This window comes from Peromyscus californicus, unplaced genomic scaffold, assembly GCF_007827085.1.
Source record: "Peromyscus californicus insignis strain IS unplaced genomic scaffold, ASM782708v3 Scaffold_7__1_contigs__length_154581171, whole genome shotgun sequence".
Classification (NCBI taxonomy): Eukaryota; Metazoa; Chordata; class Mammalia; order Rodentia; family Cricetidae; genus Peromyscus; species Peromyscus californicus.
In genome coordinates, this window is record NW_026294595.1 from 132,430,387 (window position 1) to 132,443,807 (window position 13,421).

General features: G+C 53.1%; 1 protein-coding gene across 1 annotated transcript in view; it reads left to right on the top strand.

Annotated features, from left to right (window-relative positions):
- Positions 1-7,213: 7,213 nt before the first annotated feature.
- The window catches only part of Vstm2l (V-set and transmembrane domain containing 2 like), a 31,805-nt gene continuing 25,597 nt past the window's right edge, over positions 7,214-13,421 (top strand). Inside the window, exon 1 of the mRNA XM_052724179.1 lies at positions 7,214-7,496. Coding sequence (XP_052580139.1) covers positions 7,376-7,496 — 121 coding nt within the window. The 5' untranslated portion in view covers positions 7,214-7,375. The remainder of the gene's footprint in view (positions 7,497-13,421) is intronic.

Here is a 13,421-nt window from a genome sequence, read left to right on the forward strand (position 1 = left end):
AAGTCACCGAAATAAACGGTCCCCAGAACGGGGAGCGATCCTCAGTGTGAGCAACCCTTCTTGACCGCCACTCACAAGGTCATCTGTTCCTCTCCATCACCCGAGACCAAGACCCTGTTTCCTGCTGGCCTCCACCTGAGGGTTCTGGTCACAGGAACCTGGGGCAGTGGGCCTTGGTCAACTCTCTGAACATCAGTAGACATGGGCCAGGAGATGAGGTGAACAGCCACATCCGTGTTGTGAGGACTGAACGTGGTAAGTCCTGTGCCTGGCACACAGTAGGAGCTCAAATGATGCTCCTTCTCTTCCTATGTGAGTACCATGTGAGTATGCGGAGACCTTGGCCTTCCAGTCCCTTCTAGACTCTGGTTCACCTTGCATTGTCCATTAGGAAAAATCAGGAGTCACACAAGGCTATTGTGTCCAAGTTGAGATGTTCTGAGTGTGAGACATGCTCATGTTAGTCAGCTGGTGTGACATACCTCACTAGGGATGGTTTATATGATATTATGTGTTGAAATTATAACATTTTGAAAATCTTTGTGTATTTTAAGATTTACGTTTATTTTTAAGTGTGTGTGTGTGTGTGTGTGTGTGTGTGTGTGTGTACACATGCAAGGAGGCCAGAAGAGGATGGTGGATCCCCTCGAGCTGAGCTGGAGTCCCCCTCCTCCCTCTTTCCCACCCCCTCCCCCCCTCTTTCCCACCCCCTCTCTTCATGCTCTGCACACACAACAAGAAGGACACCACCAACAAGCCAAGAGAACCGGCCAGCAAAGAAACCTACCTTGCCAGCACCCCGTGTGTGTTCATGGCTTGTGGAACGGTATTGTGTAAGCCACCCTGTCTGTGGTATTTTGTTACGGAATTCTCTAAAGCAAAGGGTTCCAGGAGCTTTGTAGATGTCTCTTGGGAAGTCTTAGAGTTGCGTGTCTTTGGATGAGCTGCCTAGCTGCAAAGGAGACAATGGACTGTCTCCCTCGTCAGGCAGTGAAGTGACATGTAGGAAAGAGCCTGGCATGCAGCTGAGAGACCTAGACTTCCATCCTGGCTCTGGTCCTGTCCTGTGGGGTGTTAGAGGGCTTATGTCACCTCCCCTCTCTGGGCCTCAGTTTCCCAGTCTATACAATGTTCAAGTGGAGATCTATTTGATTTCAGTTTTAGTGACTGTCCCTGCCAGCTAGAAGCTGGAGTCTGCATGGGGCTTCCGGCTTGGCAAGGCAGGAACTGTATTGGACAATCTCTCTCCACCCCTGCCTGGCCCTGGCCTCAAGCCCAGGAATGAGCAGCGCCTTGAGGGCTGGATCTACCCCAGGGTGCCGTGGAAGCAGAAGACTTCCAACCTGGATGCTCATGTGACGGGTGTGTGGACTATCTTTGAGGTTTCCAGGGCTCGTGCCCAGCTTCTGATGGATCGTAAAGGAAAGCGTCAGAGAGGGGCTGGTGACAGTGTCACCTCTGAGCTGCTCTCCAGGAGAGCAAGAGCAGATAGCACCATCATCACAAATCAGGGCAGGAGATGAGGGCCCTCTACCCTAGCTGTGCTGGAGGATACATAGCAGGCACACTGGGGTACCCAGTAAGTTGGCAGATTGCCAAATATCTCCCCCATCCCAACATCTAGGTCAAACAAGAATCCCCCCAAGGTGAGGCCCTGACTTCAGTGGGCACAGCCAGCCTTCCCACAGATCCTAAAGCCACAAATGTCTTAAAACTTCGTCTAAGGGCTGGAGAGATGGTTCCACATTAAGAGCAGTGAAAAGGACCCACGTTCAGTTCTCAGCACCCACATAGGGCAACTCGTAACTGCCTGTAACTCCAGAATCATAAGGGATTCTCCTATGTCCCTCTTCTAGTCACCATGGATACTGTATGCAGGCACACACAGACACAATTTAAAAATTAAAATTAAATCCTTTAAAAAAAAAAAAGCTGACCAGGTGTGATGGTGATTGCCTTTAATCACAGCACTAGGAAGGCAGAGACAGGTGGATCTCTGTGAGTTCCAGACCAGACAGGACTACACAGTGAGACTTTGTCTCAAAAAAAAAATCTGTCTAAACCAGTGATACTTAGCCTTGGCTGTGCACTGGAGTCATCTGGGACACTAATGTCAACATACTCGGTTGTGGCTTGGGCACTAACAGTTTACGTGATATGTACCTGAGGGTTGCTCTAGCCCCTGATCAATTATCAGAGACTTCAGATGGATGCATATGTGTATAATGGCATTTGCATGGTGGAGGAGGAGCTATGAAGCTCAGAGAGGGCCAGTCATTTACCCAAGCTCACACAGGGAGATGCTAACTAAGGCAGACCTGGGCCTGGGCCAGCCTCTCATAAGACAGTGTATCTCCTTCTACAAACCAGAGCCCAGGAAGGCAAGGCTTACTATATTTCACTTTAATAAGGATGGAACCCGGTACGATCGGGGCCACTTCAGTGATGGGCCAGGAGCCTCAATGGCCATTACTGGAGCTGTAAGTCATCCTCTTTATCCAAATCCTAGGCAGCAATTTAGGAAATTTAATTAAAGGGGGAGAAAAGGGGACACCTCAAGTTCCCTGCCTCCTCTTAGAATGAGTGAAATACACAGGCTATAAATGGAGGTGCTGTCGGAGACGCAGCTCTGATGTTTTATTGCCAAGTTTTATTCGCTGATGTAAACCTAATCGCTGGCAACTGGAGTTCTATTAATGTACATATTTCCACACACCCAGGGCCCTGTCTGCCCCGCCCCCACCTCTGGGCAGCTTCACCTACCTCCCAGGTCAGCCCTGGTGCTGTCTTAGGCATGTTGGTGCCAAGACTGGATTTCCCTGCCGGTTTCATGCCCTCCCGTGGCAGATAAGGCTTTAATAGAATTCCATTGCTCCTCTGAGCTCAGTAATGCATTCTAGAAATTAGGCAGCTATATCCTCAAGCCATTGTTCCCCCTTACAAATGCGCTCCCTCAAAGCCAGTGACCATGGGGTCTCGATAAGCTCCCATGAAGCCTCGCTCCCATGTTATTGGTGTGTGCAAGGTGCGGCTCTGGCTTACATTGCTCATTGTTAGGTCCTGATACATTTAAGTCGTTTCCCCATGAATCAGGCAGCTCAGGTATTTCCCCCCTCGTGACATTGATAGATGAGCGAGAGGAAGCCATTTAGACGGTGCTCTATAGGGCCCTGGCCCGCACGGTGAATGATTTCCAATGCCTGGTTTAATTTATTTTTAAATGAAATTTGTTATTGATTCTGGATTAAAAGGACAAATCTTACGGCTGTTACCACTGACAGAGCCACAGTGCTCAAGTGACACCTTTCAAGGAAGGGAGGGAGGGTGGCCTCTCAGAGTCAAGGGGAGGGTGGAGACTCTCCAGTGAGCTCTGCTGACTTGGCATTGAGAGCACAAGATCCCCTGCTTGGAGCAACTTTGAGATGGGCACCTCTTCCAGCCAAAGAACGTGCTCACCTTCCAAGCCTCATTTGCGTATGGGAAATGGCCGTGATATTTGCCTCACACCATCCATATGACTGCTGGATGCTTGCTTAGTTGCCTCCAGGGACAGGAGACTTCCTCTCTCCTGGAGCATACCAGAGCCCAGTGAGTGGTTAGAATGCCCTGCTCTGATGGATTCCCAGAGACTTTCTTGGGATGGTGTGGTTATACTCTGCCTCCCCCCACTCAGTTGTTACAGGGTCTGCAATTTGCATTTGGATCAGGGATGCAGACAAGAGACAATTACACAAGGAAGGCATGTAGCCTGGGGATTTGTTCACATCTGGCTCTGCCAGCCACACGTGCACCTGGCACAAGTGACTTCATCTCCCTGAGCTTCAGTCCCCTCGACTGTGAAAGAAGAACATTGGCCTCAGGAGTCAGGAATGTGAATGATGGAACCTGGTACAGTCCAAGCCACTCCTGAGTTGGGCCAGGAGCTTTGATGGCCATTACTGGAGCTGTAAGTCACTCTCTTTCTCCAAATCTTAGGCAGCAATTTAGGAAATGCAATTAAAAGGAGAGAAATGGGGAACACCTCAGGCCTTGTGGATGTGAATAGGGTCTGTAAACTGTAAAGTGCTCTTTAAGTAGGTGTTGTAGGGAATGCCAGTGGAACAACAGGACACAATGGGGGAGGCCTGAGATGGGAGACAGAGGACTTGGACCTTGTTCTGGAAAGTGTGTGACTCTGAGGAAGCCACGGGTACTTCCTGATTCTTCCTCACCAAAGCTGCAAGGAGGGTGGGTTAAGTTAAAACTGCTCACACGTTCCTGAGAGCATGGTCTCTGCAGCCTGGACCAACACACTTCTAGCATGGCCTTGCTTTGAGCAGCAAGTCCGCCCTTTCTGTGTCTCGGTTTCCTCATCTGTGGTTGATAAGGACAGGAATAATCATCATGCATTTCCTATGTGCAGCCACTGTTCTAAGTGCTGTCTGTGTGGCAACTGATTTAACGCTCAAAAGTATTATCCTTATATTACAGAGAAAGAAACTGAGGCAGAAAAATGAAATGACTTGTCTATGGTAGCAGAGCTAGCAAGTGGCAGCATTTGAAAAAGTTAGGGTGTGTCTCTAGGACCCAGTATTTTTTAAAAAAATCTCTCTCTCTCTCTCTCTCTCTCTCTCTCTCTCTCTCTCTCTCTCTCTCTCTCTCTCTCTCTGCCTGTAAGCATGTATATGCATACCACAGCTCATGTGTGGAGATCAGAGGGCAGCCCTCAGCGTCAGTCACCATCCACCTTATTTGAGACAGAGTCTCTTGCTGTTCAACACTGTGCACACCAGGCTAGCTGGCCCATAAGCTTCAAGGGATTCCCATGTCCCACCTCACTTCTAGCTGTCGGAATGCTGGGGTTGCAGATGCATGCTACTAAAGTTGGTTTTGCATGGGTTCCGGGGGATCTTAACTCTGGTCCTCCTGTGGAGTAAAGTGTTCTACCACTTAGTTATCTTCCCAGTTCCTGGAGTCCACTCTTACAACCAACGTCCTGCCTATGTGGCCTAATTTTCTTGGAGACAAGTGGGATGTCTACATTATTTTGCACAGTGTTGTGTCCACTGTGATGCTATAGAGGGTAGAGGCTGAGAGAAGGTAGAAGATTCCTTGGGAACTTAGGTTGGATTTTGGCCCATGAGGGACCCAGTGACATAGTGGACCTGGTGTGTACACATATGGGAGGCAATGGGAAGGGCCAGATTCAATGGAGAGAAGGCATGCTCAAGGAGGGAGCAGTTGTTGGACCACAGAGAGATGAATGCCAGCCAGACAAGTCAAGAATCTCAAATAAAAATGGATATGGGACATAGGCAGTCATGAGCCTTACAGAGTCAAATCTTTCCTAGAAGCTGGCCATGATGATGCATGCCACCTGTAATCCCAGGACTAGGTAGACAGGGGCAGAAGGACCGAGAGTTCAAGACCAACCTCAGCTACATAGTGAGTTCAAGGCCAGCTTGGGTTACATGAAACACTCTAACAAAACAAAACAAAACAAAAAACCAACCAGAAAATAAAGAAGAATTAAAAATGGCAACTAACTAGGTTCTGAGAGGCGATGGCTTCTTGTCCCTTTGTTTTATCCTCCTCCTCCTCTTCCTCCTCCTCCTCCTCCTCTCTCTCTCCCCCCCATCCCTCCCTCCCTCCCTCCCTCCCTCCCTCCCTCCCTCCCTTCCTCCCTCCCTCCCTCCCTCCCTCCGTGTGTGTGTGTGTGTGTGTGTGTGTGTGTGTGTGTGTGTGTTATTTTTAAATGTATTTATTTGTTTCCAGTCTGCATTTTAAGAGGAGGGGCCACTACAGTGTTCTGGAAAGTCCTCTGCGCTGCTGGTGGGGGGTGGGGAGCCCGAAGGAGATCTGTCCGTGGTGCTGAAAGAACTCTTGGCGGGGACGCGCGTGGCTCTGCAATGGTGTGCAACACCTGGCTTGAAGAAGGGGAATTGTTCCTGGTGACCACAGTGTGCTATCCACCGTAACCTCTGAAAGAGGGACGGGAAGATAGAATAAAGGCAGCGAGCACCGTGTGTCCCTCCGCTTCCTAGCTCTCTCAAACTTTGGGTACTGTGCGCCTTGCTGGCTGCTAGACCCTTGTGGTGCTGCGTGGGGAAGCAGGATGTCTGTCCACGGTGCTGAACCCTCGCATCTACGCGGCCCAGGCGCTGTCCGCGGTACTTAAAGGATGGAGAGAGAAGGATGCTGAAACCACGCCAGCGAAGGCGAAGGAGGAAGGAGGGCAGGAGAGACCCTTCCTGGGGTGCTGAGGCCTTACGCAGGACCTCGGAGAAATTAGTCTGATGAAAGGGGCTCCTCTTTAAAATGAGCCCAAACCCTTCTTTCCAGTCCCAACAGCCTCAGTAAAAGGGTCAGGGAAGGAATCGGAATTGGATTGCCGCGCTTGGGAATGGAAGAAGCTTCATGCTTCACACACACACACACACACACACACACCCCTCCATCTAGACTCTTCCATCTAGGGAGAACCTTACAGTCCAGAAGGGGGCGATCCAGTTCACTGTGAAGAGCCCCATCACCTTTATTTAAGCTAGGAGCCCCACTAACTGGCTAGCCTCACTCTCCTGTTGTGGAGTCCCAGAGAGGGGAACCACACGATAACCACAGAGGGGGTGTGTGGGGGCTGCGATGCTCCCCACTTTACACACTTAACTCTAAAGATCCTCACTACTGCTTCTGGAGGTGGCGTCTGTCCCCATTTCTCAGACGAAGACCTTGAGGTGCAGACAGCAGGGACGACGAGTGATCACGCGGGGAGCCTAAGGCTGCCAGAGCGTTGACCAGCTCACTCGTGTCTCGGCCCCGGTGCCCCCTCCACCCCGGTCCACCTGGCCTGCACCCCTCCTGGCCCTGGCCCCGGCACCGCCCAGCTGGCAAAGTTGAGCGGTCCCTCCAGCGCGCGGGTCTGGCGGCAGGTGGGAGGCTTTGCCCCTTATTCCCGACGATCAGATTTCTGCTCCCAACACCCTAGCGTTCCTCCCTGCGGGGGGCCGGGGCCCCAGGTGGCCCCCCTGCGCTCGGGCCCGCCCCACCCCCGCTCCCGCGCGGGAGGCCAGTTGCGAGTACCGCTTTAAAAATCCCAGCCTGGGCAAAACTTTGATGATAAATCAAGCTGCGGATCCCTCCGCCGCCGCCGGCTCAGGGCGGGGAGCGAGGGGGAGGGCGGGTGCGCGGCGGCACGGAGTGGCCTTCCGCGCAAGCGAAGAGTCCCGCAGTCGGAGGCGGCGGGCTGGGCGTGCGCTCGCTGCCTGCAGCCGGGGCCGGGCCGGGGCCAGCGGGAGAGGGCGGCGGCGGCGCCGGGCAGGACACGGCGGGAGCGGGTTCTGCAGGCTGCGGAGCCCCGATGTGAGGCGGCGGCGCCCCCCCGGCCGGAGCGCGTAGCATGGGGGCCCCGCTGGCCGCGGCGCTCGGCGCCCTCCACTATCTGGCACTTTTCCTGCAACTCGGCGGCGCCACGCGGCCCGCGGGCCATGCGCCCTGGGACAACCACGTCTCCGGACACGGTGAGTTCGCGTGCCGCCCCCACGGACTTCCCCACCGAACCCCACCCCGGCCGCAGACGCTCCAACTTGGCGGTTACCGGGCTCGAACCTGCGATCACAGAGGCCGCGGCCCGGAGTTCCCAGGCGCCCCCTGCTGGGGCTAGGGACCCACCCTGGTCCCTATCCTGGCCAGCGCTGCGAGGAGGGATCCCGAGCGCATCCCCGCTCTCGCCCCAGATCTTGGAGAAACCCCTCCACGCGCGCACACACTCACGCGGATACACACACCTCCGCGACCACACAGATGTCTCCAGCCGCGGACACACTCAGCCACGCTCACTGCATCCCACACTCACAACTCCGCACACCCCCTCCGAGCCTCTCCTCGCTGGTAAATACACTTGTGCCCACTGTGCACACGCATCAGACACTGGCTGGTGGCTCACCCTGCCAGCTGGCACCCAGGAACACACGCTTCGTTTTGCCACAACTCTTGCCTGTCTGCAGACACGGATACACATGCACGCACACACTTGTGCATACACTTTGCCCACCCACTCCTCTCTGCCCGAATGCCTTTCTCCTTTGTGGGTTTAACGCTGAAGCTCTTCATCTGGATCCATCCTTCCCATCGCTGGGAATGGTCCTGAGGAATGCCAGATGCTGTTACTTGAGACCTGCTAGCCTGGGTGGCAGCCTCCTTTGCCATGTGGGTGGCATCCTAGGAATGAGGGTGATGTGGGGATGAAGGAGTAGGGGTGGAGAGCTGGGATACACTGGAGTAGTTGAGGTCACTCCTTCCAGCCAGAGGCAGGGAGTGAAGAGGAATAGGGTGCTTTCTTGGTCCTGGGGGGGGGGCGGGCAGGAAACCCCTGCATCCTTCCTCAAGGTACTCCATCTCACCCTTGCCCCCAGAGGACTGAAATGTTGAACCTCAACTCCAGCACTGTGGGATTACAGAGCGAGCAAGTGTTCCCAGTCCTGCCTGCCCAAGTGTCTGAAGCTCCTTCCCTCCCCACAGGAGCCCAAGTTGGCAGCAGAGTTGGGTGATGTGAGACAGGCAGCTGTGGAGTCTCCCTGCCTCTGAGCCCCGCTGTGTTATGGGGCAGAGATGAATGAAAGCCGAGAGGACCCTGCCCCCTTCCCTGAGCAGAGGCTACAGCACCCATGCTGTGCTCTGTGTGCCCAGGCTGGAGGAGGTCTGAACAAAGGGCTGAGGACCGGATGATTTATTCCAGTGGGAATGAGTCCGAGGTGTGTGTGCAGGGGCCTAGAGACCCAGGGAAGGCCTTTCACAGGTGTGCTACATGAATGGGGTTGCTTCAGGGGGAGGGATTTTCAAAGCCATGCTCAGGATCCCTGCTTCTAGGGAAGCCGGGGATCCCTGCACCTACACCTCACTGTATTTGACAGTAACCTCTCTCAGCGCATCATTTACCTACCTTTGTGTCTGTCAAGATTTCTGCTGACCTGGCTGGACAGGCAGTAAATAGGGAAAGGACTACTTTGATGCTCTACTTACAGATGGGAAACCAAGGCTCAGAGAGGTGATGGGAGTTGCCCAAGGTCACACAGTGAGAGAGGGACTGAGCCAAGGCTGGCTCCAGGGTCTGTCAGGCGAAGCAGCACTTTGTCCAGGGCATTCGTCTCCCTGTCACTTCCTTCTCCTTCAGGGGGAACTGGGAATTCCTCCTTTTTCTCCCCTCCCCGCCTGCTTGCCCAGCTCAGTTCCTTGGCACCGTCAGAACTTATACTGGGAGGCTTCTCTGAGATGGGCTTCCCTTTCTGAGTTTGAGATTCCTTGAGGTATGAACACGGAACTCTGCGGCTTACAGCCATCCTATCTTTGGTGTCCCAGACCCCCAGGATTTGGGTCATTCTTGAGCAAGCAGGCTCTTTGTGTAAACGGTCTCCTCCTGCCCCCTGGTGCCAGCTATGCTGAGGGTCACAGCCCCTCTGTAGCCTTCCCATTTCCACTCTGGACCAATCCCTAAAGGCCCAAGGGATATTCTGGATGCAAAGGGGACAAGACCTGCTGCTGGGAATTTGACCCCCTCCTGACTGGGTCTCTGGGTAAATCAGTTACCCATTGGGACCTCCTGCTCTGTCCCTCAGGAAATGGCCTGGCTGCCTTCTCGACATTGCCAGGTTCAAAGTCACCAAGTAGTGACTGCTGAGGAGCCCCACAGCTGCCCCTCTGCCGGGCCCAGCACCCTGTCACCACAGGAAGGGTCTGGAGCCACTCACTTAATCACAAAAAGAAACAGTTATTAATGATAGTGAGACGCGGCGAATAAGTGGGTCATGTCTAATAAGCCATTTGTGTTCAGGAGGAGAATACCAATTTGATAAAAGCTGTGTGTGCTGAAAAAGCCCGAAATTGCTGTTTAGCAGATTGGAGCCTGATCGTTTCATTATTCCTGGGCTCCGCGTGTCCTCAGCTGATTCAGGGAATGTGGCCAGGTCAGGATGGTGTCTCTGGGTTTGGGCTAAAGGGTTGGGGGTAAAGCAGGGATTCCTGGGGACAAGCCCCTGAGCCCCAACTGCTTAGCTTGGTGACAGCTCGTGGCTCCAGCCCCATCTGAGCCCTACCCAGTCACCAGCTCTTGCTTTGCACCTGTCTGTCCCCAGGGTTGTGACAGGGAGTGCCTGTGACCAGGTCAGCAAGGATATCTGTTTACTCCTCAGCATCCTCCCACATCCATTCAACCTCCTTCAAAGAAAGCTTTGCAGAGGTTCACAGAATGGGTGGTGCCTGGCTCTGAGAAGGTACCTCGAACCCCAGCACTCAGAGGCTGTGTGGGGAGACCCATGCTTCCTACGTGGTAACAGCAGCTGCTTTGCCCTGCCTCGCAAGAAAGGGCCAGCTCCTTGCCATGTCCCCAGCAGGGGTGGGAGGAAAGTAACCACAGTGTATGGAATGCTGACTATGTGTTCTAGGTGCCCCAGACCTCTTGCCTCTCTCTGTGAACCCATGCAGGCTGGCGTCAGTTGTGTGAGACTGGCAGGCGTCAGATACTCAAGGAAGCTGAGTTCAGAGAGAGCCAACGACTTACCCAAGGTCACGGAGCCTGGACAGAGCCTGGAGGGCCAGACTCAGAATGAAGGCGTACAGGTGGCTTTGAACCTGTCATCTTGAGACCTGCCTTTGGGCAGACTCAGGCCAGTCCTGCAATGAACTTCTTTCTTTGCATGGCCCTAACTCCAATATGGGTCCCCTAGTTTCCCGGGGAACTGGTAAAGCAGTACATTTCACCGGGAGGGATCAGAAGCTTGAGAAGGCGGCAGATCTTGCTGGAGTCCACATCTGAGCTTCCTACGTTTTTTTTTGAGTGGGGGTAAGAAGGCAGGAGCTTTGTGAAGACATTTACAGGCCCTAGTCTGAGCACACCAGGGTATTTGTGATGATGTGTATGCCTCCAGACCACTGACCTCTTCCTTCCTTCCTCCCTTCCTTCCTCCCTTCCTCCCTTCTTCTCTTCTTCCCTCCCTCCCTCCTCCCTCCTTCCTCCCTCTCTTCCTTCCTCCCTTCTTTCTTTCCATTGTATATTTTGTGGGGTGTGCATGTGGAGGTCAGAGGAAAGACGCAGAAGTTGGTTCTCCCTCCACCATCTGAGAGTCCTGGGGTTTGAACTCAGGTACCAGTCAGATTTGGTGGCAACCCCTTTACCTGCCGAGCCATCTCATGCTCCCATTTTTTTTTTTTTTTTTTTTTTTTTTTTTAGTTATGCTGGGGATTAAGCCCAGGGCCTTGTACCAGCTTGGCATGAGCTCTCCCACTGACCCACACCTCAGTCCTCGACACCCCCATCTGCATTTTAATGAGCTCCTAGGTGATTCTTGGCATCTGGAGGTAGGAAGTCCTGCCACAAATAGTCACCCACACCTGCTGGGGGATATAGAGTGGGAATCACCAAGTGCTCTGGTTTCCTAAGGAGGCGTGAAATCCACAGCAAAATCTCAGAAGCCCCTTGCAGCATGTGGCCCCCAACCCAGCCCGGTACCGTTAATTATAATTGCCCCCGCCCCCAGTGCAGCAAAGGCCCCAGCTTGGCCTGGCCCTTAGTTCCGTGAGTGATTGCTGGTCGGAGTGCTCTGCACTGCCGGGAAGAAGCAGTGGGGTGCCCTGGAGGAGGGGCTCCGTTCCATTTGACGTGCAGCTTGTGCTCTGACAAACTGTCCGTGGCCTCTCAGGGTTCCTTCCCTAACTGCTGGTGTCTCACCATCCATAAGCCGGCTGGCTTGGTGGCTGGACGACTGAAGAAAATCGTCTTGTCTCCTGAAGGTTATGATGTTAAAAATGTGTGTTCTCCTTTGTCTCCCGCTCTGGTGATTATACCATCAATTACTCTCATAAATACTCAGCCTGGGCTGAGGGCCTCCCGGCCTGCTGTGGGAAATTGGCCCTCAGAAATGGTTTTCCTCAAGACCTTCACACCGGTTGCTTTGGACACCTTGCCCATCGGCAGACTCCTGGGGCCTTTTTGCCAAACGGGAGCTACGGGAGCTACAGGTGGCCTCTTGGACTCTGCTCCTTGCTACAAGGACAGCAAGGATGATGGGGTGTTTCCTTGTAGCCTGCAGGGCTACATAGCAAGACAACCTGAAAAAAAAACAAAAAGCAACCAAAATATCTTTTTTAAAAAATGGAAGGGAGGAGACAGGGAGGGAAAGCCAGGTGATCTGACTCAAGCCCATTTCCAGGTGCTCAGCCATTCTCTGAGGCTTTAGGGTCGAGCTGACAGCTAGCAGGATTATGGGAAGGACATCTCAAATCAGCTCAGGGAGGTGCAGGGAATGATGGCTGGTCCGAGGTTCAAATTCTCACACTTGCTCCATCCACATTAATATATTTAAAAAACACTGAAATAACTTAAATATCACAAGGAATCCATGCTTGCAGTAAAAACCTCACAAAACTGGAGTCTCCTCAAGGCTACTGGTCACAGCAAGGACAGGGTAGGGTGGGTAATTGATTTCACATTGCAGTGGATATCCTGGGCCCAGCCCCTGGGTGCCAAGGGAATGTGTTTGCCAGGTGGGTGTCAACAGGGTGCAAGTGAGCTTCCTCCCTGATCTGGTGGCACATCAGAAAAATGGGCAGCTAAACCAGAGAAGTTATTCACCCAGTGACCATCTGTGATAGAGGATCAGTACCCACTCACTGGCTCCCTGTGGTGCCCAGTATCCTGGAGAAGGGAGGTGGGAGGCTGAGCCTGCAGCTTTTCCTCAAGGCCCCTCCCACAGCTGAGTAACCCCCCTCATCCTCCTGGAAGCAATCAGTGGGATCTCTGGGGCCTCAGCTCAGTTCTACTTCACCCCTAACTCCAGTTTCAATCCCTCCCAAAGCCTCCCCAGGGTCTCAGCAAAACAGGGCCTTCCCTGAGAGATGGTCTTAGGCAGAGCCCAGACAAACCTCTTACATTTTAATAGTTATGCATTTATTTTAATGTGGGCTGGAAAATATAGCCAGCACATCAAAACTGTGATTTCACAGATATGATTGCTTAGGATGAGACTAACAGGGTATTAAAAATAGTGGGTTTGTTTATAGGAAACCATTAAGAACATCATAGTACAGGTGGTACCCAGGCCTGGCAGTGGGCATCCAGAATAGGAATGGGCAGCTTTGGGGGCATGCCAGGGCTATACCTTGGTGGGGGATGCTGCCAACTGTTAGGAGCTGGGCATTCATTTACTTGACAGATATCAATTGAGCACCTGCCTTATGCCGGGCCCTTCAGCTCCCGGAGACTATAAGCGAAGTGGGTAGGTAAGGTTCTTGCCATGGGGAGTTCTCAGGTCTGTGGGAGAGACAGACAATGGTACCCATAAAGAATATTTAAGTATAATCTGTGAGACTGTTTGAGGAGCATGGAATCAGGGTGTGACATTCAGTTTAGAGAAGAGCACTCACCTCTGGGCACTCTGCCTAGAGTGAGCTCC